The sequence below is a fragment of the Hyperoodon ampullatus genome, assembly GCF_949752795.1.
Source record: "Hyperoodon ampullatus genome assembly, chromosome: 12".
Taxonomy (NCBI): domain Eukaryota; kingdom Metazoa; phylum Chordata; class Mammalia; order Artiodactyla; family Ziphiidae; genus Hyperoodon; species Hyperoodon ampullatus.
The window spans coordinates 63,159,049-63,185,796 of NC_136925.1; the positions used below are offsets into that span (position 1 = coordinate 63,159,049).

At 40.8% G+C, this 26,748-nt stretch overlaps 1 protein-coding gene across 1 annotated transcript in view; it reads right to left on the bottom strand.

Annotated features, from left to right (window-relative positions):
• Positions 1–4,818: 4,818 nt before the first annotated feature.
• Positions 4,819–26,748, bottom strand: part of IL20RA (interleukin 20 receptor subunit alpha) — a 43,937-nt gene continuing 22,007 nt past the window's right edge. The window contains exons 2-7 of the mRNA XM_079716240.1: positions 19,988–20,123; positions 14,514–14,692; positions 13,132–13,307; positions 12,413–12,557; positions 8,656–8,795; positions 4,819–5,747 (exon numbers count right to left, since the gene is read on the bottom strand). Coding sequence (XP_079572366.1) covers positions 4,956–5,747; positions 8,656–8,795; positions 12,413–12,557; positions 13,132–13,307; positions 14,514–14,692; positions 19,988–20,123 — 1,568 coding nt within the window. The 3' untranslated portion in view covers positions 4,819–4,955. The remainder of the gene's footprint in view (positions 5,748–8,655; positions 8,796–12,412; positions 12,558–13,131; positions 13,308–14,513; positions 14,693–19,987; positions 20,124–26,748) is intronic.

Sequence of the window (26,748 nt, forward strand, 5' to 3'; positions counted from 1 at the left end):
TTGTGGCTGCCATAGGCAAAGGAATCTGGAGGAAAATCAGTGATAAACATGAATGTTTATCCAGAATTTACAGTGAAAGCCAAGATTGCCTTCAAGGATCTGTCACTGAAGATCCTGAAGACCTTTAGAGGAAAGGTGGAAGGTGGTCAAAACTAAGCACAGGGGAGTCCAACACCCTCAAAGGGAAGATAAACGACCATCTAATAGTCATCCAGCCACTCTGCAGAGGCAGTGATTTCCAGGAAATAACATTTTGGAGAGGTTCAGTTTTCTTTAAAGGATTCATATCACTTTGCTCTTAATAATGCCAACTTTTGGTTGCTGTTTGACTAAAAATGTTTTAAAGCATTGTTTAGAAAAAATAATTCATCACCTGTCATTTCAGTAGTTCTAGTTTGAATAAGATTGGTGCTTCATAAAGTTAATCTAAGTAGAGTTAAGACAGTTATATATTTTCGAGTGAGTGAAAAGAGCAAGTTATAAAAGTTCACTAGGATCCCTCTTTTGAGGAAAAATAGATACATAAATGTATTGAAAGTGTCTGGAAAATTCTACACCAGGGTTTATCAATGTGGGCACTATTGACATTTTTGGCCAGATAACTCTTTGCTGTGGGGGGCACCCTGGGCATCGTAGGATGTGGAAGAGTATTCTGGCCTCTCCCCACTAGATGCCAGCAGCACCCTCTCCCTAGAGTTGTGACAACCAAAAATGTCTCCAGATATCGCCAGGTGTCCCATCAGGGACAAAATCACCCCCAGCTGAGAATCATTTCTCTACCCTTAGATGTCTACAGTGGTTAAATCTGGGTGGGAATATTACAGGTAATTTTAATTTTCCCCCCTTTATCTCTAGTTAGTTTGTAATGAATATGTGTACATTTATCTTCTACAGAAAAAAAATAAAATCTAGTCTTAAAATACCCACAACCATTGCACTATTTATTTATTTATTTAGATTTTAACGTATTCTAAGTTTATTGGCTGAACTGCAACTAGCCAATAGGCTGCTTGAAACTAAGCAGTAATATATCTTGCTGGTAATTTGTGTGTAGTCACACTCTTCTTTTTTAAATTTAAAAAATGTTTATTTTTCAATTTAATTTTTATTTCATATTCGGATATAGTTGATTTAGAATGTTGTGTTAGCTTCAGGTGTACAGCAAAGTAATTCAGTTATACATATACATATGATTTCTTTTTCAGATTCTTACCCCATATAGGTTATTAGAGAATATTGAGTACAGTTCCCTGTGCTATATAGTAGGTCCTTGTTGATTATTTTATATATAGTAGTGTGTATCTGTTAATCCCAAACTTCTAATTTATTGCATTATTTATTAAAAAATTATAGGCATATGGTCTTGAGCAAAGTCTTTGAAAAACCGTGGATAGAAGATTTATGGAAGATATAATGTGGGGAACCACAAAGGAAATAGAAAAAGTTCTTTCCAAGGTAATTTAGCAAAAATTCATCTCAAGATGTGGGATGGCAGTGTGTGGGCCAGAAAGAATTTGATTTATGACCCAGGTGCACTGATCCATACTGGTGCAGCCCTCTATTTGATGTTCTCATTAGATTTACCATGCTGCACAGACTTGCACTCTGGGCTGTACAAATAGTTTTTCCCTGCACTGATTTCCTTTGAGGTGAACTCAGCCTAGGGGCACCCGATCTTCCCCATGTTGTAGGCTGAGGGGACAAATGTCCCTCTTCTCCTACTTCCTTCCCATGTGCAAGATGTGGCACTAGGTTTCACTCACTTTGCAGTAGGGGGTATTTTTATTCACCCAGTTGTTTAGAATTTATGGGGTATGGACATAGAGCCACTAGCAGACATTTTCATGTGGAAAAATCACCTAATGTGGAAGAGGTATGTAAAATCCTAAAACTGATGAACAGCTAGTGAAAGGAAGAAGGTGCTCGTCAAAGATTCTGAAACCTCAACTTCCCAGCTCCAGTGGGACCTCAGGCCTAGGGATGGAATCTAATGAGGCCCCAGAGGATGACTTCTCAGAGCTGCTGAGGCTCTGGCCACAGAGGTGACAGGAAGCATGATGGTTGTTGCTCACAAAGGTAGACTGCATCGAAGAATGTGTCACCCCTCCCCCACAAGACATACCTACTGTACACTCACATTTGAATATATATATGTATCTCTGCATGCATTATGTATGTTGCAAAGTACTAAAGAAACAAAATTTTACAAAGGCTCAATACTTCTGATATGCTTAGAATGATAAGAGATGTGAAAGCAACTCAGAATTAGATTCCCTTTTACAAAACCACAGATGGATTTCAATCTGAAGGCATAAAGTAGGAAGCAAATTACTCTTGTACTTTTCGGTAAGAGAAACAAAGAGAAGCAAACTCTGCCTTTGAATCAAAATAGTCATATGTCTAAATGGCTTCTTTTCCTGGTGTTAAGCACATACTCTGACAGTTAATAATGATAACAAACACATAGCACTTGCTATGTGCCAGGCACCGGGTTTTTTTTGTTTTTTTTTTTTCCATTTTTCCCTTTCCTGGGATTTTTTTTAACATCTTTATTGGAGTATAATTGCTTTACAGTAATGTGTTAGTTTCTGCTTTATAACAAAGTGAATCAGTTATACATATACATATGTTCCCATATCTCTTCCCTCTTGCATCTCCCTCCCTCCCACCCTCCCTATCCCACCCCTCTAGGTGGTCACCAAGCCAGGCACCGTTCTAGATGCTGTCTATGTTCTAACGGTTTTTCATCCTCAAAGTAACCCTAAGGTTGTTGTTATCCTCCCTACAATGAGGACATTGTAGGACATAGTAGATGCTCAGTAAGTATTCTGTGAATGAAGTGAGTAAGCCAAACAATCATCAATCATTTTATTTTCTTTTTGCTCTTAATAGCAACTCATTCTTTCCCACTCCTGAATTTCTTTTATAGTAATAATAAATTGTTCTTCAAAACTGGCTGTTTTGAAGCAAATGGTGAAGGAGATGGGAATAGTTAGTGGAAATTAGCTAGGGTAGTATTGTTTTATGATATACGTTCGTTCCCACAGTAAATTATGTCAAAATTTTAATACACTCTCTCTTACATATTTATTTAATAATAAATTTGTTCTTCAAAATTAGCAGCATCATTTTTACGTAGATTGAGGAGAACAGAACACTCTGGTTAACAGAATTATGCTCTAAGTTAAATCACTAGATCAGAAGTGGTTTGGATTTGTGGACAATCTGAAAAGACCATGACTTCAGAATCCATCTCTCTTACCAGGGTTGTCTGTCTGTGCCAAGAATATAAATAAGAAAATACGGATGATATCTGTTTTCCTGAAAGAGCATCAATGGATCATGAGCTCACGATTAAAGCAAACATATGCTAAGGTAAATCATATGAAATTGCTGTCTCTGCAGGTCAAAAACAGTCAAATATCAACAATTTTATATGGTTCAACTTAACAGATTCTGTCATATTTTAATACAATGTGACTATCGAATTAAATTTTCTAAGCAAATGATGGAGATGGGAATGGTTACTGGAATTTAACTAGGGTGATACTGTTTTATGATATACTTTCATTCCCACAGTAAATTATGTCAAATACACTCTCCCTTACATATAAACTCAACTTATTTCTTTTGTATGTCTTTATTTATTGATTTTAAGATTATGTAGATATGGGATATTCATTCACACATATTCCAAGGAATCTCTAAGGCACTGCTCATTCAAATAGAATATTTGATATTATAATAGTAACAGTGATTCAGCTACTAAACATGTTCTAGTTTATAGACTATCTAAATATCTTTTGAAAAACACATTTCCAGAAATAAATGTACTGGTCTATTATAAAATGTGGCATTTTTTTTTCAGGTTAATTCCCTACTAAAAAGCCTCTGCTAGTTATTGAGAGGACATTTTTAAATACATTTATTTATTTTATTGATTTATTTTTGGCTGCCTTGGGTCTTTGTTGCTGCGTGTGGGCTTTCTCTGGCTGCAGCGAGCGGGGGCTACTCTTAGTTGTGGTGCGCAGGCCTCTCATTGCGGTGGCTTCTCTTGTTGCGGAGCACAGGCTCTAGGCGCACAGGCTTCAGTAGTTGTGGCTCGTGGGCTCAGTAGTTGTGGCTCACGGGCCCTAGAGCACAGGCTCAGTAGTTGCGGTGCACAGGCTTAGTTGCTCCGTGGCATGTGGGATCTTCCCGGACCAGGGCTCGAACCCGCGTCCCCTGAACTGGCAGGCGGATTCCCAACCACTGTGCCACCAGGGAAGGCGAGAGGACATTTTCTGACTATAAACTAATAACAACAATTTATGTTTACACTCCAGAACTTCTCCTAAAGTATTAATATGGCCACTTAAAGTAGCCCAAAGCATATGACATCAAGATCTGTGCCTGATTTATTCACTCTGAACATGGATTATTATGATCGAACAGTGGGTTAGGTCTTTAAATGTGACCACTTCCCACCCACTTAGTGGTATTTGCATGTTTTAAGTATCTCATCATTCTGGCAATAAACCAAATTCTAAAAAAGTAGCACTTATACAATGAATGGTCTTCATGAAGTATTTTTTACAGTGCTATACACTTGGTAAGGGCCCAGAAAATAATTGTACAAGTGCTTGTTAGAAAATCATAAATAAAGAGGCCACAGTACACACACCTGAATAAATTCTGCATCCAAGTTGGCCAACATTTTTGAATACTTACTGGGTACAAAGAGGGTCAGCCACTCTGGGTGCCCACCCTCAGTGCGGGAGACCCACACGCACAACCCAGCCACCCACAGGAGGCGGAATGAAACAAGCGCTATGAAAATAGAAGGAATAAGTAATTCTCACTGACACAGAAATCTGAGTAAATTTCTGTCTCCGGTACTTTATTGTTTGGTCACTTATCTGTTTGCACTCACGTGTTTTGTAACAGTAGAGGTCTGGCAAAGGGACGTTTCGGTGTTAGTCTTCCATTTGTACATATAATCCCCATTCCTCCATAAATTGCATGAGATAGGCTTCATGTTCCTCCAGTGTCTTGTCTGGAGTCTGATCCTGGTAGAGTCTAGACAAGAGGCACTCCTCCTTGAGTCCCTCAGACTCAGGATGCTTACATCTCTCTGAGTCATGTTCAAAGCTGGATAATGAAGGTATACACAGCCTGCCAGTCCGAGGGTCCCAATCGACCAGTGTGGTCGATGGCTCTGCCTCTGGTCCCTCCTCTGTGTCCACATGCCCCTGCAGCAGGTGGTCCAAGTCTCTGAGCTGAGGGGTATATGAATATGGTAGTGTTTGTGGACCCAAGTCTGTTAAAGTTGCCTGTTGCTCAGATAACCTTCCTTGTAGGGACACTTCCTCCTGCAAATTGAACTCCTGATCTCCAGGCCCCACAGAAATGTCACTAGTTCTTATGTCACATTCATATTCGATGACTGTTTTATCTGTGGGCATTGTCCTGCTGGGTGGCTCTTGCTGGCTTAAGGAAGTCCCTTTGGTGCTTTCCTCAGAGTCATACACAATGTCCACCACATGTGAAGCATATCCCAGGTGTTTCACCTCCACTTCCTCCTGATGGGGCTCCTGGTCCTCGCTGGGCTCATTCAGGTCTGATGCATCACTGCTTTTTTCCATTGCACTTATATCCTTAGGAGAAGTTTTAGAATCCTCCAGAATACTGAGGGTGATAAAGTTAATCACAACTTTTTCAGCAGGTACAAAGACTCTTTTGTCAAATTCATTTCCATAAATCAAAATCTATAAAGAGAGAAGAGAATGGGTTTCACCTTTTCACTTTAGAGAGACATTAAAAACAGCTGTTAGATCACTAATCATTAGAGAAATGCAAATCAAAGCTACAATGAGGTATCACCTCACACTGGTCAGAATGGCCATTATCAAAAAATCTACAAACAATAAATGCTGGAGAGGTGTGGAGAAAAGGAAACCCTCCTGCACTGTTGGTGGGAATGTAAATTGATACAGTCACTGTGGAGAACACTATGGAGGTTCCTTCAAAAACTAAAAATAGAACTACCATATGATCCAGCAATCCCACTACTGGGCATATACCCTGAGAAAACCATAATTCAAAAAGAGTTATGTACCACAATGTTCATTGCAGCTCTATTTACAATAGCCAGGACATAGAAGCAACCTAAGTGTCCATTGACAGATGAATGGATAAAGAAGATGTGGCACATATATACAATAGAATATTACTCAGCCATAAAAAGAAATGAAATTGAGTGATTTGTAGTGAGGTGGATGGACCTACAGTCTGTCATACAGAGCAAAGTAAGTCAGAAAGAGAAAAACAAATACCATATGCTAACACATATATATGGAATCTAAAAAAAAAAAAAGGTTCTGAAGAACCTAGGGGCAGGACAGGAATAAAGATGCATATGTAGAGAATGGACTTGAGGATATGGGGAGGGGGAAGGGTAAGCTGGGACACTGTGAGAGAGTGGCATGGACATATATACACTACCAAATGTAAAATCGATAGGTAGTGGGAAGCAGCCACATGGCACAGGGAGATCAGCTTGGTGCTTTGTGACAACCTAGAGGGGTGGGATAGGGAGGGTGGGAGGGAGACGCAAGAGGGAAGAGATATGGGGACATATGTATATGTATAGTTGATTCGCTTTGTTATAAAGCAGAAACCGACACACCATTGTAGGGCAATTGTGCTCCAATAAAGATATAAAACAAACAAACAAACAAAAAAACCCAGCTGTTAGTTAGAATTTATACTGTCCCCAGATAGTTGTAAAGGCCTATTCTTACCAACTCATGGAAGTGAAAGTTATGTTTGGAATACGCGGGAAAACACCCTCACCTGGAGGCAAGGGACCCAAGATGCACGAAATGCATATAGCAGTGAAAAGTGGCTCCCTGGGTGGTCCTGATCCAGTCCAAGGATCAGGTGTGACTGCCTCTTCCTCTCACTGGCTGAGGGAATTCAGGGGGCTTGTTTAATTTCTTGAGCTTCCTTTTTTTTTAATTCTGTAAAATCAGAATTTCTGTTGTGTCAGGAGTGGTGAAGACTGAGAGTTTTTGAAATTGCTTTATTAGTTATAGTTTACTATGTGTTTATCAATAAGCCATCCTCTGGGCTACTAGCTCTTTTTTGCATATACTCTGGACAGGAAATGTGGAAGGGCATGAAAACTAGGTGTAAAAAGAGAAATAAGCACATGAATAGAGATGGTTTTACTTACTTCCCCAATATACCAAACTAATCATGCTATAATAGGGCCCAAAACGGAAATTCATCTGCCAATTTATAGCAGATAGAGAAACTCTAAATCATGTCAGGAAAACTTGTTTAAGATTAAAGTTTTGCTGGCAATACATGGAAGGTGCCTGTTTACATTGTCAATGATGAGTTATGTTACAATTCTCACTGTCCACCCTATGATGTGATTTCATTTAACTACAAAATAGGAACTTCAGCATCTTTCTTTTACAAAAATTTGGGTTTCAAAAAGTCACAGGCTGTCAGTTCTCCTGTGCTTTTTCCTCCTAGGAAAGGTCTCCCTACGTCATTAAAAAGCTAACTCTGAAACCTAAATGAAGGCAGAATAATAGAAACATTTAAAAACAGAACTAACAGGAATGCATGTATGTATCGTGTACATGGGAACACTCATTTTGATAAGTCCCAAAGAAATAGTTTTTGATTGTTAAAATATGCTCAGCCTTGGGAAACCTCCAGTACATGGTCCAGAAGCATAAGGTTTGTTCCTTCTTTTACTTTCTTGCTTCTCCTTGCTGTGAATGATTAAGTCCTGGCCACTTTCCCCCTAAACGTGTTTCCATTCCGTGTCTGTCTCCAGCCCTACATCCCCTTCTCCTCTTTTAGACTCTCATCTTCTCTCTCCTGGACAACTCCCACAGTCTCCTAGCTGGGTTTGTTTCTTTGTTTGTTTGTTCCTAGTCTCCTTCCCCCTAAATTTGTCTTTAACACTATCCAGTTGTATCTAAAACTCAATCTTGACCATAATGATCCCAACTCAAAACCCTACAGAGTTTTGCAAACACAATGAAGCCCAAGGTCCTTGGAATAACTCCCCAATTCTCCCATTACCTGGCCTTAGCCCCTCACCCTCCAGTCTCTTCTTTCATAGCTTCTCATCAGGAACCTTATGCTTTTGCAATATTATATGTTTTCCCAAACATCCTCCTACCTTTGCCCCTGCTGTTTCTTCCGCTTGAGGTAGGTGCCCTAACTCTTACTGAACTTTCATGACCAAGCCCAGGCATGAAACTCCTGATCCTCCAAGTAGGGTGCCAGTGTCCTTCCTGTACCCGCAAGAGTCCCTAGAACCCACTTTCATCTTAGTCTTCACATATCCTTTAAAACTTCTAGTCCCCAACTAGACTTAAGCCTCTGGAGGGGCATGGATCATGACAATTTATCTGTGTACCTCAAGACCTAGTCTGATCTGTTCCATAAATATAAAATCTTTGTCAAAGTTAAGGAATCTTTCTCTTTGGTTATGTTACTGAGTTAGTCTAGTACAGAAAGTGTTTTTAATTCATCAACTCTTTAACTTGAAACTCACTCTGCCCATAAAAGGAACAGTATCTGTTCTAGAACCTCCTTTTCTATCTTCCTGGGGGTGTTATAAAGCCTCCTACCACCCTAGGCACTCACCAGATTTGCTGGGTGTTTCTCTTTGCCGACATAGGTATATCTGTACATGGAGTAGCACATCACAGAAAAAATAAACACAGTAACAGATATGGGCAAAACATAGCAGAAGATGATTTTAACCTTCAGTGTTGATGTTTGATCTGTAAAAAGAAAAGTGGGGTGGGGTAGACAGTTGTGATTTGGTGTGGTGGGAAAACACTGGTAACATCAAGAGGCTTTGGAGAGATCAGTTACTTTTAGGAATTCAGTTTTCTCATTTATAAATTGAGAAGCTTGAGCTAAATGTCAGAAGAGATCTCAGAATTCTTACTCTCTCTGACAATAGGTGGCATTAAGGAATCATCTGGACTTGTCTCCAACCTTTACAGCAAGGATGCCTTAACAATCCAAGTCAGCAGATATTCCAACATTTTATATCTGGCTATGAGATTCATGCTGGTTCTTCTATTTGCAGGAAAGTGTGCCTGATACTCAAGCAACTCACAGCGCTTCAAACCAAACAACAAAACCTTCTTGTGAAGAGCCCATTAAGCTGCCCCACATTTCCATGCCCCTCATTCGACTCAATCTTTTCCACACATTCAGGACCTTGCCACGAATGTATGGCGTCATCTTCTGTGTGACAAACAGAACCATCCTTACACAGTTGGCCAGGCTTTCTGGTAGGCCTGGAGCTTGGGGATGTGTGGAGAGGCAGCTGAGCTGCTGTGTGCTGAGAATGGCAGTAACTCCCTCCCTGGTCCTGCTGTGCCATACGTTCATGATAAGTTTAAAAGTCCATAGAGGAATGAAAAGATCTGGTGAGTAGTTTTAAGAAAAGTAGCCCTGGATCACCATGGATCAGACTATATGCTTGATAGATAGGACTCTTTGTGACTAATTTATATTTGTTAAGCTCCTGTGGAGTACTTGTAAATTGTGAAGGTTAAATTTATGTGTCAATCTGGCTAGACCACAGTACCCAGTTATTTGGTCCAACATTATTCTAGATGTTTCTGTGAAAGCATTTTTTAGATGAGATTAGCATTTACATTAGTAGACATGAGTAAAGTAGATTACCCTCTATAATGAGGGTGAGCCTCATCCAATCAGCTGAAGGCTTTGATAGAAAAAAGACTGATCACGTCCCAGAAGAGCGAATTCTGCCAGCTGATCACCTTCAGATAAGAACTGCAACATAAATTCTTCCTTAGGTCTCCAGCCTTGCATATTTCTAACTTACCAACCTCCAAAATCATGTGAGCCAGGTCCTTAAAATAAGTCTCTATCTCCATCTTGATGTGTGTGTGTGTGTATACATTTATATATAAAGATTATGTATATTGTGTTCTATGGAGAACCCTGACTACTACAGCAGTGGAAAAAGGAGCAGCTTTAGGGGCTTCCCTGGTGGCGCAGTGGTTGAGAGTCCACCTGCCAGTGCAGGGGACACGGGTTTGTGCCCTGGTCAGGGAGGATCCCACATGCCGCAGAGCGGCTGGGCCCGTGAGCCATGAGCCTGCACGTTCGGAGCCTGTGCTCCACAATGGGAGAGGCCACAACAGTGAGAGGCCCGCGTCCCACAAAAAAAAAAAAAAAAAAAGGAGCAGCTTTAGCACAAATGACAAAAGTTCTAGGGCATCCCTTACATACTAATACAATCAGCAGGAGTGTCGTGGGAGTATTCTAATCCATGCAGACGTTGGTACTCTTGATGCCTAGTCCTGGGAGAGAGCAGCTAAGTTACTGTCTGGTTAACTGTCTAGTTAAAGAGTGGAAACAGAAGCATCATGGACTTCTGGTCAACAATAGCCAGTGGGAAAAGCCCAGGTATGGGGGTCCAACTGCAGGCTCTTCCATCCCGAAGAGCACATCTGTCAACAGGTTCCACATAGAAAGATGCCAATGATGCAGATGTTGCAGATGGCTGAGCATCACCTGCCCCTACTTCAGGCTACAACTCAGTCCAGTCCTTTTTTTAAAAAAGTTTTTATTGGGGTAGAGTTGATTTACAATGTTGTGTTAGTTTCAGGTGTACAGCAGAGTGATCAGTTATACTTATACATATACCCACTCTATTTTTTAGATACTTTTCACATATAGGTCATTATAGAGTATTCAGTAGAGTTCCCTGTGCTATACAGTAGGTCCTTATTAGTTATCTCTTTTACATATAGTGGTGTGTATATGTCAATCTCAATCAATCCAGTCCTCTTAATACAATCCCTGGCCTCTGGACCAAACTCACCCTGATAAACAGAGCCGTGACAACAACGACTGAAGGCACTTAGTATACACCAGCACATGTTTGCAACAACCAACTAATAAACTGCATCTGTATTTTAGGAATTGGGGGATTGTGGAGAGCAGAAATATTTCAAAGAATAGTCCCCAAAGAGGTAATAGTGAGTTTTTGAAAAAGTAGACCCTCATAATGGTGTCTTGGAAACGTATCTGGGGTGCTCTAACAGCTGGGATATCAAGAAAAGTCAGAACATGAAATGGTACCTTGTTATTACCTTTCCAGGACTAGTGAGAAGGTTGGCTCCATCTGCTTACTGGGAAGTATTTCATTTAATCTGTACTTTAGTTGCTTTAGCTCTGCCAAAGGCTTAAATGATTTCCACTGGGAATTCATTCCTACCATTTGCCCACTGATCAAGCTGTTAGTAAACAGAGCACTTTTCCAAATGCAAAAATGATTTCCTCAGTCTGCTTTGCTTTGCCTTTTGCTTGCTTTGCATTTTAATTTTATTGATATTTGACATATGGTAGAGAACCCTTCATTTTAAAGGGAAAGGTATGATAATGATGGAGATTCAAAAATAAAGCTTTTCACTTCTGATATGTATTCACAAAATTCCCTTTTTAATCCTTAGGACAGTTTCACCTCGAAATGTGGGAGGCTTGAGGGGAGAGGAAAACAGGGGTTCTGTCACCATTCCTGTCCCATAGCTGGTGACGGAACCAAGTCTTGGGGAAAATGATGTGACATTTGGAAGGCCAGCACATTTGGAAGAGAGAAACAGAAGAATGGATGAAGAGTCATTCAATGAAGGTAAACTTTAGGATTTATTTTCAATTTTTAGGTTTTGAGTTCAGGGTCTTACCACCTTCAGGCAAGAACAATTAAACAAACGCCAAGCTCCTAACCCTAGTCTCGTAACAGGAACGAGACTCTTCAACCACACTTCCTTGGCAGCCAAGTTCAGAAAACACGAGGAGACAAATAAAAGGAAAGAGAGAGAAGCAACTGTAAGAGTGAGGGAGTAATAACTGATTTGCTGATCCCAGGCCCGTGCACAGCCTTGCACAGTGAGTGATACCTGAACACAACCTGCAGCACCTATAATTTGTATTCCCGAGGGGGAGCAAAAGACTCTGTCATAAAGTGTTTTTAGGATACTGCTTTGTTCCCAGGAATAAACTCATCTGATGTTCTTAAAGACCACAGAACTTCTACTGATCAGAGTGATTATAGTTTTAAAGAAGAAAAACCGTGTGTGTAAAAATTCCTATAATTCTTATTTCCCAAGGTAGAGTCTTGTTGGACTGGTGCTAAGAGTTCCCTAGGAGGTGAAAACACTCTCTACTGTGAACCAGGTTCAATGGTAGAGTCCCAGGCTACTCAATGCCTTTCTGGTGATGGTTGTTTCTGCCTTCACTTCAGCCTGTTTCTGGTAGACACGGATTTTCAAAACCTTGTCTACACCACCATCCTTCCTTCTAGTTTTAGCAGATATCCTTCCTCAGACCAGCTGAGGTTCTCAAAGCTTACCTTTCAAAGTACTGACACACTGCTTCTCAGAAGGCTGAGCAAGGCGAGGAGGGCCTGGGACGAAGGACTCCACGAGGATGCAGTACAGAGTGTCCGGCTCCAGCCAGCTGAATACCAGCGTTCGGTTTGTCACACACTGGGACCACTAGGATAGGGAATTGCGAAGAGCAGTCAGAGCCAGAGATTTCCAGCACCACCCCAGACCAGTAACTTTAGAAGGAAACAGAAGACTGAGGTACCATTAAGTCCTTTACTATTACTAAGAGCTTTTTTTTTTAGCAACAGGTTTAAAATATCCTTTTCCTTCAGCTTGGCAGTCCCAGTTAGGGACTGGACAAATTGTGGGAACAATTCTAAATAATGACATAAGGAGAGATTTCTTCTTCCACTTTGTCCTCTGTTCTTGCTGATATTTTTTTCTTTCTTGGAGAGTGATTGACAGATGTTAAGCAAGTAAAAACTCTCCATCAAAGTGAGGTGGACAACGGCTCTACATACCAACAGCAACGTCATAGCAGAGACTTTCTGTAAAGGAAATCTGAAGGCAGTTTTTAAAATTTCTACACATCAGCTTCAACTGTATCTTGTATGGCAACACTTTTGAATATCACACCTTCCCAGATTCACATGCCGAGAATTTAAGCATCAGGGCTGTGTGTTCCAGCATTAGCTGCAAAAAGTGACACAAATTATAGGTCCCCATTCCATTTCAGGCTTACCGTTCTATTTGATTTAGTATTATGTATGGACACATTATACTTCAGATTAGAGTATATTTGTTCCAGGGAAATAGAGCTTTCTTCTGGGTTTTTCTTCCACTTCTTTGGAGCCGTCAGAACAATAGATATGGATTTCTCATCAGTAGTCAAAGCAACCTCTGGTGGGCCAATTTGTGCTTAAAGGGGAGGGGAGAGGCAATTATCATGTTCACATGTAGAAATCACCTTGGATGAAACAATATAATCCTACTGGGATCAAAGCTCTAAAGCCCACCCTCTTATCTGAGATGCCTCAGAATGCTCTAGGTGGGCCCAAGTAATACCGAATCTTGAAACAATCATGTCACACACTGATAGAACGTTAAAACAGCAAATTTACTTAGTCACATGGAGTTCCTAGTCACATGGATGAACAGTACTAGATGATGGTAAATATAATTAAAAGTGTTTGCAACACTCCTGGGACCTGAAACGTTGGTGATAAATAACATTAAGAGGATTTGATGTGTTTGTAAAAATCAGAAATGGAGAACTGAAGCGCTGCTAAAGACCTTTGGGGAAGTAACCTTTGGAGAATGATCTAGAACAGAGATTAGCAAACTTTTACCATAAAGGTACTGACAGTAAGTATTTTAGGCTTTGCAGGCCATGTGATCTCTGTTGCAACTATTATTTATATAAATGTAAAAACCATTCTTAGCTCGTTCTGTAGAAAAACAGAAAGGGGAGGGGGTGCTGCATTTAGTCCGAGGCCATAGTTTGCTGACTTCTGATCCAGAAGGGCAGCAAGGGAAAGGCTCCAGCTCCAGAACTTAGGGAGTGCTTGTAAATTTCATCATGGCAGCTCTGAGTGGGTCCTCTATGGCTGAATCAGTCACAGATCAGGGATGGAAAATTTTAAAAGGAAATACCAGGAAGATGTTGCCTTAATTCTGAGTTACATCTAGAAATTATGTCATAACTCTACCAAGTTTGTAACAAAGAGAGACTTAGTTTGGTGATCAGAACAATCTTTAATCAACCTGCGGGCATATGTCAAATGGTTTATAAACCCACAAAATTAAAATAAATCTGTCAGTTGTTCCTCAAATTATATAATCTCAACTAAACAATAAGACAAAATCAAAATTTGATAATATTGACATCTAGTGTCAATTCTGGATCCGGGAGCAATCTTAGAGACACTTGGCCAAAACTTTCATTCTAAAGATGAGACTCTGAGATGCAGCAAGGTGAAGTACCTTGGGCTGGTCACTTCACCCGATCGACAGAGTGCAGAGTGCTGGCCTCGACAAGGCTGTCTATGAGGCAGAGACTGTTACATTAGGGGGTCAGATGAACTTGATAATGATACATGTTTAACAGACAACTGTGTTACTTACTTTCTAAAAAAGGATAGAATCGTCCAGTTTCTGCCCATTTAGAACAATTCGTTCCCCAAATGGCCTTAGCTTTGGCATAATATTGACGTTCGTAGTCAGAAGTTTCAGCAGAGAGATCACAGTAGGTCCTACTGATATTTCTGCATTCGGATTTATTCAGCCATTTCTTTTGCCCATATCTGCTGAGAAGGAAACTATGAATTAACAATGAGGTGCTCTCTATGCTTTACAGTAGGAAAAAAAAAAACAGTCATTATATAAAACTGAATGGAACTTAAGACCTTCTCTTCAGAACAACAAAAGTGCTTGTTATTGAGCTAAAAAAGAATCTACTTTTGCTGCTGGCAATTTTTTTCATTAGCTGTCAGGAACATGAGTCAGAGTTTCTGTAATCACCTTTCTTTTTTGTGAATTATAATGTGGATAGTACATTTTGAAAGCATGTATTTTATTATTAGGCTTGACCTACAGTAAAAACTTTACAGATTGTGTGATCAATTCTTCTATGTAAATTTTTAGCCCACATGCATACCAAGGTCAGTTTGATGGGTCTTTCTTTTTTTTTTTTGGATGGATTGTTTTAAGAAAAATTCGTCAGTTTTTCCTTGGAAATTCTTCTTGACATTCTCATAAAATTTAAAAATATACTTGCCCTCAAGGGTTCTGGGGAAAATTCACTAGGTTGGAGTGCATTCCAAAATCAGCATTTTCAATGATCATAGTGATGATGATATTAACTAGGCTGTTCACATCTGTTTTTCCTCTCCTTTATTAAAAACATAACACCCGCAGGAAATAGGAGGTGGGAAATATTTTAGCATTTCTCAGGTGGAAGAGACTGAGGTATTGAGCGTTTAAGTGACATGGGAAGAGCCAAGTGAAAGAGACAGGGTTGCATGAGGCTACTGAAAGGATTAAAGCAGGCGTGTTGGGCTTTTACACAACTAACTCTGGTGGTAGCGTAGAGAATGTACTGGGTCAAGGGTGGCAGACTGGGGAGCAGTTGAGAGGATGCTAGGGTGGTCCAGGTGGAAGAGGTAGGTGGCTTGCACAAGGATGGTGGCAGTGGAATGAATGACAGGACAAAAGGAAAAAATATTAGGAGACAAGACTTGGTGATTGAGTGCATGAAAGAGATGAGGGAAAAGAAGGTGTTAAGGATGATGTCTCTTTCTGTCCGGGCTAGTTGGGTGGAATGGTGGTAACATTTACCAAGATCAGGAATGCGCAAGAGTGGGTTTGGGAAATGGGGAGAGGAGGGGGGAGGGAAAGATAATGAGTTCAGTTTTTGACACGATGAGCTTAAGATACGTAAAAGGTATCCGAATGCAGCTGCCCAGAAGGTGCTGGAGCTCAGGAGAAAGGGGTGAGTGGGAGGTAGGGATTTTGAAATCTATGGCATAAAGCTGCTCATGGAAGGCACAGGCATGAATGAAATTACCCATGGAGACAAAGCAAAGCCTAGGATAAAATTTCAGGAGTGGCAAGATTTAAAGGTGAGATACAGGGACTTCCCTGGTGGCGCAGTGGTTAAGAATCCACCTGCCAATGCAGGGGACATGGGTTCGATCCCTGGTCCGGGAAGATTCCACATGCCGCAGAGCAATTAAGCCCGTGCATCACAACTACTGAGCCTGTGCTCTAGAGCCCGTGAGCCACAACTACTGTGTTCGTGTACCACAACTACTGAAGCCCACGTGCCTAGAGCCTGTGCTCCACAACAAGAGAAGCCACCGCAATGAGAAGCCCGTGCACCGCAATGAACAGTAGCCCCCGCTCACCACAGCTAGAGAAGAGCCCGCATGCAGCAACGAAGACCCAATGCAGCCAAAAATAATAAATAAATTTTATTAAAAAAAATAAAGGTGAGATACAAAGTACACTTAGAAATAGCAGCTAAAGAGGGAGAAGGAAAAACAGACATCACAAAAGTCAAGGGAAGACTGTGTGTTGAGAAGGAGGAAATGCCAACTTTATCAAGTGTTGCCAAAGCTTAAGGGTATCTTCTCTTTTCAAAATATGGCAGCAGAGTCCTGAAAGTAAATGTCTCCTGTTTCATAAGTACCATAGCTACCAGAAAACATTAGAAGTATAGTTAGATCTTGTTGACCAATTTCTCCATTCAAGTAATCACCATGCCGAGGGGCTTTCATACTTTTTATTGACTGTGAGCCATAGAAAGAAATACATTTCACAGTGTGACCCAGTTCACACATATATCCAACATACTAAAACAAAGGTTTTAGAAGATAATACCTAAACTTTACAACATGCCAGGCACTTAGTTATTTTCCATTCTAATCCACTCCACACCATTCTAATCCTTCCCGTTAAAAAAAAAAAGATGCTAGTTATGTCCCTCAAAATTGATTTCATGGCCCACCAACAGGTCTTGACTTGTGGTTTGAAAAATATTGCCATCACCTATTTCACCTTTTCTCCTCAAATTTCCTGATTTTGCCAAGGGCAAGGCAGCTTCTCATGACAGATGTCGATGAAGGAGAAACACTCTCTACTGAATTCTGGACAAAATGCTTTGTAAGTCTGACAAGCTGATAGACATGAATCATTCAATAAATACTACAGTAATGATGTTCATGCATGTCAAAAAGTCATGCGGGGCCCTCAGGGGTCTCTGATTTCTGGTAACGGCGGGAAATATTTATCAAGTGCCTATTATGCATTTGGACTGGTGCTTAGGATTTGAAAGCTTTATCTCATTTAATTATCATAATAACCTTAGGAGGTAGGTACCGTTATTTTCATCCCATTTTACAGATGAGGAAATTGAGGCTCAATGATATTAAGGGAGCTGCTCAAGGTAGTCTGACTAGTAACAAGCATATCTGGGATTTGAACCACTTTTCCCTGATGCTAAAGCTTGTGCTTTTAATGCTACACTCTATTTTCAGTGTTAAATTCTTTGGGTAGATATAATTTAAACTTTTGTTAAAATTTCATTTTTTGCTTGGAAACAAACTTCACTCAAAAGTAAAAAAGTATAATATGTAACCTGCCCAAGGCTACCCATTTAGGTTCACAGTCTGGCTATGACCCCAGGACTGTTTGTCTTTGGAGCTGAGCCTGGAGCCCTGTCAGTGACACAAGCTGCCCTGTATTCCTGCCCATTGTCCACATTCACAGGCATGTAAGAACTCCACCATGGCAAGTTTCTTTTCAAATATTCTTTTTTGAAATTTATGTAATCTAAATTATCTACTCTCACAGAGCAGTGATTACTCTCTCTCTTTTTAAAAATCCTTTTCTGAATCACATAAACACATAAAGAACAGAACAAGCTCCTTGCTCCACCTAATGAAAAAGGAGACAAGGACACACTCATGAGCCGTTTCTCCTGGCAGAGTGATGCCTCTTCCCTAAAATACTGGTTCCTGAGAAATTCTTTGGCAATGAGAATGAAGTTCTAGATAAATGAGGTCATTGTGAGTAGCAGCCAAAGTCTTTCACTGCCTTTAATGGTCAGAATTTTCTTTTCTTTTCTTTTTTTTTTAACATATTTATTGGAGTATAATTGCTTTACAATGGTGTGTTAGTTTCTGCAGTATAAAAAAGTCAATCAGCTATACATACACATATATCCCCATATCGCCTCAGAATTTTCTTTTCAAAGACAAAAATGATGCTATTCTTTTTTGTAAATATGGTACAGTTTTTAAACTCACGCAATCAGAAAAGTATAACCGAGAGAGAAATAATTATGCTGAAGGCCATTACCCTGAAACATTTGGTACACCTGATTCTGCACATCTCATTATGCTTATATGTACCCAGAGGAATGATTCAATAGCTGAATACATAGACAAAAGCTAGGTTATGCCATACTTATGATTTTAATAAAAGTAGTAAATTTAACTTGATTCAAACTTTAAAGAAAAAGAAATTAAAATGAAATGAATCACTGCAGTTCAAATGTTTCATCACCACACAAGATAGTAGTCTGTAAAAAGATCTTTTAAATTAAGAAAATTGTGTATGAAAGATACTGAGAGTTAGTTATTAAAATGATGACATATTTTCATTTTGGATCACATATAATGGCTTCATGCTACGGAAGTCAGTACATATACAGTTTTTCCCCACCTTCTGATTTGTTATATTATTGATAAAATTCAAACATTTACAAGAAAGTTCTGTAACCATATTTCCCATCACTAGTCTTAGTTCTACATTTAGATAGTTTCAATGCCTGCTCCCTTTTTGCCAAAATCTTGTCATTACTAAGTTCATTTAGGATCATCTTTATCCCTCTGTCAGTTGGATATCATCTTTAGTTAGTGTTTCCTCCCCCCCACAGCCTTCAAGAAGGTCTCAGGAGAGTGACAGCCCAAGTTCAACCTGCTTGAAAATACAGAAAATACATTTGCTGAACTTGGTAAGAGTCTTAGGTCACACTTATTTTTCCCTCAGAAGATATATCACTGTCATGAACTGAGTGTTGCCAGATAGAAATCATTGCTTTTGCTGTGATGGTCATAAATCATTTCATTTTCTTCAAAGTTAAATAACTTTACCAGGATATGTCTTCCTATTATTTTTATTAAATTTTCCTAGACAGAGCATGCATTTACGATATGCAGTTCCAGATAGTCATTATTACCTGTTCAATTATTACTACCTGTTAGCTATAATAGGTTTTTCATCTCTATATAACATTTTTATTTTCCATCTTCTTCCTAAGTTCTGCCACCGTGCTTTTTAAAAAAGTTCTTCTTCTTGTCTTAGAATCTCTTCTTTGACTGTTATCTCTTCTTTGAGGTTTACCATTAGAGAACATGTTGTTTATGGATTCAAACTATGAACCATTATTTGTTTGAATTTTTCTTTAATTTCCATGAGAAAGCTTTTAGGAATGTTTGACTTGTGTTTTTTTTGTCTTTCTCCCTTTCAGTAATTAGGGATAGGTGTGCTGGATTCTTTGGGACAATTACTCTTTGAATGGAGCCAGGTCTTTATTAAATATTAGGTGAGTGGGTATAGGAGTGAGGATCTATCACACCCACTTACCATTTTGCATTCCTTCTTGATTGCAATGAGTGTTGAGCGAGAGGTGAAAAGTGAAAATGTCCATTCACTATTATCTTTAATAAAAACTGGGAGTTGTACAGAATTCTGCACTCAGTTTCACTTAAAAATGTCCTATAATTCTAATAAGTATAGATGTTTCAGAGGTGATGGATTTCCTTGTTTGCTCAGCCACAGAATAACATTTTGACAGACTTCTTTTCTCCATTTAAATAACTTCTTCTTGCCTAAGTACTCAATACTCTGTTTCCATGAAGAAACTGTTGTCTAATTTAATCTAACAAAACACAATGAGATAATTTAACATGAAATATGTAAAACCTTTCTTTTTCCTCACTCATTTCATACAATAGATGGTTTATCTTTGCACAATTAATAGGAGTCTGAGTCTTGTGCTTATAAATTAGCCAAAACGAAAAGAACCAACTTACATGAAATACTGCACAGAATAAGTAACTTCCACTCCTTGTAGGCCCTGTGGTGGGTTCCACTGTAGGATATTCTTCATGTTTATAGATAAGAAGGTGATATTTGTAGGTTTAGGCAGACCACCAGAGACACAGGGAACTGAAAAAGGAGTAGAGAGGAATTGAGGTCTTAATAGAGAGAAAGGAAGACCTAACATGTGGTAGCTGGTCTCCAGATATGGCCCCCAATGAGCCACACCTTACAGTACTCATGCTCTGTGTATTTCCTTCCAAACTGAACATGGGCTTACCTCATGGCCCTCTTTAACCAACAAAATTGATACTGGGACTGAGCCTTAACAAGGCCTACGAGCTTCCACTTTTGTCCTTTTGAAAGCCCTGAGCTGCCATGTAAAAAGTGGGCTACTATGCTGGAGAAACCATGTCAAGAGACCATGTGAAGAGGGAGAGGTTTGGCTGTCCCAGTGTCCCAGCTGAGCCCAGTCTTCCAACCAAGGGGCCAGAATGAAGCCACTGTGGACATTCCAGCCCCATGTGCCATAGACTGAAGCTTCATGAGAGGCTCTGAAAGAGACCGGCTGAAGAACCATCCAGAGCCCTAGATAAATCCTCAGAATTATGAGAAATTATAAAATGATTCTTTTAATCCACTAAATGTTGGGGTAGTTTGTTATGCACCAGAAGATAACTGAAACAATCCCTTTATTAGATATAGAAATAAAATTTAGGATAGATGTCACTGAAAGGCCAGGGATTGGAGACTGGAGCTGGGGTTAGCTTTACTAAAGTATATAATAAAGAAATAATTATAATAAGAACTAATGAAAGAAGACAATTTATTTAATTAAACACTGATATGTGGGCTTTCTTGGTGGCACAGTGGTTGGGAGTCCGCCTGCCAATGCAGGGGACACGGGTTTGTGCCCCGGTCTGGGAAGATCCCACATGCCGCAGAGCGGCTGGGCCTGTGAGCCATGGCCGCTGAGCCTGCGTGTCTGGAGCCTGTGCTCCGCAACGGGAGAGGCCACAACAGTGAGAGGCCCGCGTACCGCAAAAACAAACAAAAAACAAACAAAAAAAACACTGATATGTTCACCTAACTGTGTTCTAAGAAGGAGTGTATCCTAGAGAATTAATTTATAGAAATCCTCTGTAAAGGAATGATAAAAAATGGAGAAACTACCAAAAAATTAGAAAAGGAAAAAAGAAAAGTGAAGAATAGTTTCTTATAAAAGAAAACAAAAACAATCCTTTAAATACAATAAATGAAAAAATCCAGTGGTAATATGAAAGAATCAAAATATTAATTTAAACTATTGGAGAGATCCCAAAGTCCTGAGAAATAAACAATCAGATATTATGAAGAACTTATCATAAATATGCATATTCTAGTCAATGAATTTGGAAAATATCAAATTTTGATATTTCTAATCAAACAGGAAATAAAATTTAGCTAAGTCACTGAAGGCTGGTCCAATTTTGGCTAACATTCAATAATTCTTGTATAAATCAACTGAGACTAATGTCAGAGAAAGGAATTAGCTTTATGATTGTGGTAATCCTTGGCTAAGATTAGCTCTATACAATGTATTGTAATCCCACAAGCCAAATGAAAAGAAAGAAAAAATTCTTTCCTTTAGAATTAAACTTTATAATGTAACATGACCCTGATTCTAAGCCAGAATAAGCTCTTTAACATGTGGCAGGGTGACCAAACTATAAGTGGTTGAGTTTGTGTTCGTGCATGTGTGCAAGCATGTGCTATATTTGTAATGACTCCTACTTTTAACCTTGCTCATTTTTTTAATACCTCAGTTTTATTTTATTTAATAAATTTATTTATTTATTTATTGGCTGCATTGGGTCTTTGTTGCTGCGCATGGGCTTTTCTCTCTAGTTGTGGCGAGCGGGGACTACTCTTCGTTGCGGCTTCTCATTGCAGTGGCTTCTCTTGTTGAGGAGCACGGGCTCTAGGCACACGGGCTTCAGCAGTGGTGGGACGCGGGCTCAGTAGTTCTGGCTCGCGGGCTCTAGAGCGCAGGCTCAGTAGTTGGGGCGCATGGGCTTAGCTGCTCTGCAGCATGTGGGATCTTCCAGGACCAGGGATCAAACCCATGTCCCCTGCATTGGCAGGCGGATTCTTAACCACTGCGCCACCAGGGAAATCCTCAGTTTTATTTTAGAGAGGGAAGTTAAACACTCAAAGAGAAGCTCTGTCAACTGGTCACTGTGTGTGTATGTGTGTAGGAGCAGTAGAAAGGATCTCTAAAGGATGCCACCTGCCCAGTGTCTGTCTTTGATTTCTATTCTTCTAACTCTTTGGAACCACTGCATATCAACTGGTATTGGCTTTTTCTGGAGCTTATATATAATGAATAATTATTAAAGATTTAATACTGCTCTGTGCTATCACTAGGTTCTAACTTTTAATCATATTTTTAAGACAAAACAGAGAACCTGGAGAAGCAGCACCATGAAATATAGTATTCCCCAATCCTTCAAAAGTGGGGAACACTGTCAACGTAAACAATTCCGAGGGCCCCCCGGAGGAAGATGGCGGAAGAGTAAGACGCGGAGATCACCTTCCTCCCCACAGATACATCAGAAATTCATCTACACGTGGAACAACTCCTACAGAACACCTACTGAACGCTGACAGAAGACCTCAGACGCCCCAAAAGGCAAGAAACTCCCCACATACCTGGGTAGGACAAAAGAAAAAAGAATAAACAGAGACAAAAGGATAGGGACGGGACCTGCACCAGTGGGAGGGAGCCGTGAAGGAGGAAAGGTTTCCACACACTAGAAGCCCCTTCGCGGGCGGAGACTGCAGGTGGCGGAGGGGGAAAGCTTCGGAGTAGCGGAGGAGAGCGCAGCAACAGGGGTGCGGAGGGCAAAGCGAAGAGATTCCGGCACAGAGGATCGGTGCCCTCAGGCACACACCAGCCCGAGAGGCTTGTCTGCTCGCCGCCGGGGCGGGCGGGGCTGGGAGCCGAGGCTCGGGTATCGGGTTTCAGTCGGAGCGCAGGGAGAGGACTGGGGCTGGCGGCAGGAAGAGAGCCTGAAGGGGTTAGTGCACCACGGCTAGCCCGGAGGGAGTCCGGGGAAAAAGTCTGGAGCTGCCGAAGAGGCAAGAGACTTTTTCTTCCCTTTTGTTTCCTGGTGCGCGAGGAGAGGGCATTAAGAGAGCTGCTTAAAGAAGCACCAGAGACGGGCGCGAGCCGCGGCTAAAGGCGCGGACCCCGGAGACGGGCGTGGGACGCTGGGGCTGCTGCTGCCACCGCCACAAGGCCTGTGTGCGAGCGCAGGTCACTGTCCACCCCGCCTTCCGGGGAGCCTGTGCACCCCGCCACTGCCGGGGTCCCGGGACCCGGGGACGGCTTTCCCGGGAAAGCGCACGGAGCGCCTCGGGCTGGTGCAACGTCACGCTGGCCTCTGCCGCCGCAGGCCCGCCCCACACTGCGCGCCCCTCCCTCCCCTCTGCCTGAGTGAGCCAGAGCCCCCGAATCAGCGGCTCCTTTAAACCTGTCCTGTCTGAGCGAAGAACGGACGCCCTCCGGCGACCTGCGTGCAGAGACGGGGCCCGGTCCAAGGCTGAGACCCGGGAGCTGTGAGAGCAGAAAAGAGACAGGGAAATCTCTCTGTGCAGCCTCGGAGGCAGCGGATTAAAGCTCCACGGTCCACTTGATGTGCCCTGCGTCTGTGGAATGCATGAATGGACAGCGAATCATCCCAAATTGAGGAGGTGGACTTTGAGGACAAGATTTAAGACTTTTCCCCCTTTTCCTCTTTTTACAACGAATTATCCCAAATTGAGGAGGTGGACTTTGAGAGCAAGATTTTCGATTTTTCCCCCTGCTCTCTTTTTGTGAATGTGTATGTGTATGCTTCTGTGTGAGATTTTCTCTGTATAGCTTTGCTTCCACCATATGTCCCAGGGTTCTATCTGTCCGTTTTTTTTTCAATAATTACTTTTTAATTTTAATAACGCTACTATATTTTATACTTTATTCTATTTTACTTTACCTGCTCTTTCTTTATTTCCTACCTTCCCTTCCTCCCTCCCTCCCTCCCTCCGCCCCTCCTTTCCTTCCTCCCTCCCTCACTTCTTCCTTTCACTCTTTCTTTTTCTTTCCTTCCTACCTCCCTCCCTCCCTCCTGTCTGTCTTTCTTTCCTTCCTCCTCCCTCCCTCCCACCCTTCTTCCTTTCACTCTTTCTTTCTTTCTTTCCTTCCTCCCTCCCTCCCTCCCTTCTTCCATTCACTCTTTTTCTTTCCTTCCTCCCTCCTTCCCTCCTTTCTTTCTTTCTTTCCGTCCTTCCTCCCTCCCTCCCTCCTTTCTTTCTTTCTTTCCGTCCTCCCTCCCTCCCTCCTTTCTTTCTTTCTTCCTTCCTTTCTTTCCTTCTTCCTTTCTTTCTTTCTCTCTTTCTTTCTTCTACTAATTCTTTCTTTCTACTTTTTCTCCCTTTTATTCTGAGCCGGGTAGATGAAAGGCTCTTGGTGCTGCAGCCAGGAGTCAGTGCTGTGCCTCTGAAGTGGGAGAGCCAACTTCAGGACACGGGTCCACAAGAGACCTCCCAGCTCCACATAATATCAAGCGGCGAAAATCTCCCAGAGATCTCCATCTCAACACCAGCACCCAGCTTCAGTCAACGACCAGCAAGCTACAGTGCTGGTCACCCTATGCCAAGCAACTAGCAAGGCAGGAACACAACCCCACCCATTAGCAGAGAGGCTACCTAAAAACATAATAAGGCCACAGGCACCCCAAAACACACCACCAGACATGGACCTGTCCACCAGAAAGACAAGATCGAGCTTCAACCACCAGAACACAGGCACTAGTCCCCCCCACCAGGAAGCCTACACAACCTACTGAAACAACCTTAGCCACTGGGGACAGACACCAAAAACAACGGGAACTACGAATCTGCAGCCTGCAAAAAGGAGACTCCAAACACAGTAACATAAGCAAAATGAGAAGACAGAAAAACACACAGCAGGTGAAGGAGCAAGATAAAAACCTACCAGACCTAACAAATGAAGAGGTAATAGGCAGTCTACCTGAAAAAGAATTCAGAATAATGATAGTAAAGATGATCCAAGATTCTATTTCCAAGATCCAAAATCTTGGAAATAGAATAGACAAAATGCAAGAAACAGTTAACAAGGACCTAGAAGAACTAAGGATGAATCAAGCATCCATTAAAAACACAATAAATGAAATGAAAAATACTCTAGATGGGATCACTAGCAGAATAACTGAGGCAGAAGAACGGATAAGTGAGGTGGAAGATAAAACAGTGGAAATAACTGCTGCAGAGCAAAATAAAGAAAAAAGAATGAAAAGAACAGAGGACAGTCTCAGAGACCTCTGGGACAACACGAAACACACCAACATTCGAATTATAGGGGTTCCAGAAGAAGAAGAGAAAAAGAAAGGGACTGAGAAAATATTTGAAGAGATTATAGTTGAAAACTTCCCTAATATGGGAAAGGAAATAGTTAATCAAGTCCAGGAGGCACAGAGAGTCCCATACAGAATAAATCCAAGGAGAAATACGCCAAGACACATATTAATCAAAGTGTCAAAAATTAAACACAAAGAAATCATATTAAAAGCAGCAAGGGAAAAGAAAACAAATAACACACAAGGGAATCCCCATCAGGTTAACAGCTGATCTCTCAGCAGAAACTCTACAAGCCAGAAGGGAGTGGCAGGACATAATTAAAGTGATGAAGGAGAGAAACCTGCAACCAAGATTACTCTACCCAGGAAGGATCTCATTCAGATTTGATGGAGAAATTAAAACCTTTACAGACAAGCAAAAGCTGAGAGAGTTCAGCACCACCAAACCAGCTTTACAACAAATGCTAAAGGAACTTCTCTAGACGAGAAACACAACAGAAGGAAAAGACCTACGATAACGAACCCAAAGCAATTAAGGAAATGGAAATAGGAACATACATATCAATAATTACCTTAAATGTAAATGGACTAAATGCTCCCACCAAAAGACACAGATTGGCTGAATGGATACAAAAACAAGACCCATATATATGCTGTCTACAAGAGGCCCACTTCAGACCTAGAGACACATACAGATTGAAAGTAAGGGGATGGAAAAAGATATTCCATGCAAATGGAAATCAAAAGAAAGCTGGAGTAGCAATTCTTATATCAGACAAAATAGACTTTAAAATAAAGACTATTAGAAGAGACAAAGAAGGACACTACATAATGATAAAGGGATCGATCCAAGAAGAAGATATAACAATTGTAAATATTTATGCACCCAACATAGGAGCACCTCAATACATAAGGCAAATACTAACAGCCATAAAAGGGGAAATCGACAGTAACACACTCATAGTAGGGGACTTTAACACCCCACTTTCACCAATGGACAGATCATCCAAAATGAAAATAAATAAGGAAACACAAGCTTTAAATGATTCATTAAACAAGATGGGCTTAACTGATATTTATAGGACATTCCATCCAAAAACAACAGAATACACATTTTTCTCAAGTGCTCATGGAACATTCTCCAGGATAGATCATATCTTGGGTCACAAATTGAGCCTTGGTAAATTTAAGAAAATTGAAATTGTATCAAGTATCTTTTCCGACCACAATACTATGAGACTAGACATCAATTACAGGAAAAGATCTGTAAAAAATACAAACACATGGAGGCTAAACAATACACTACTCAATAACGAAGTGATCTCTGAAGAAATCAAAGAGGAAATAAAAAAATA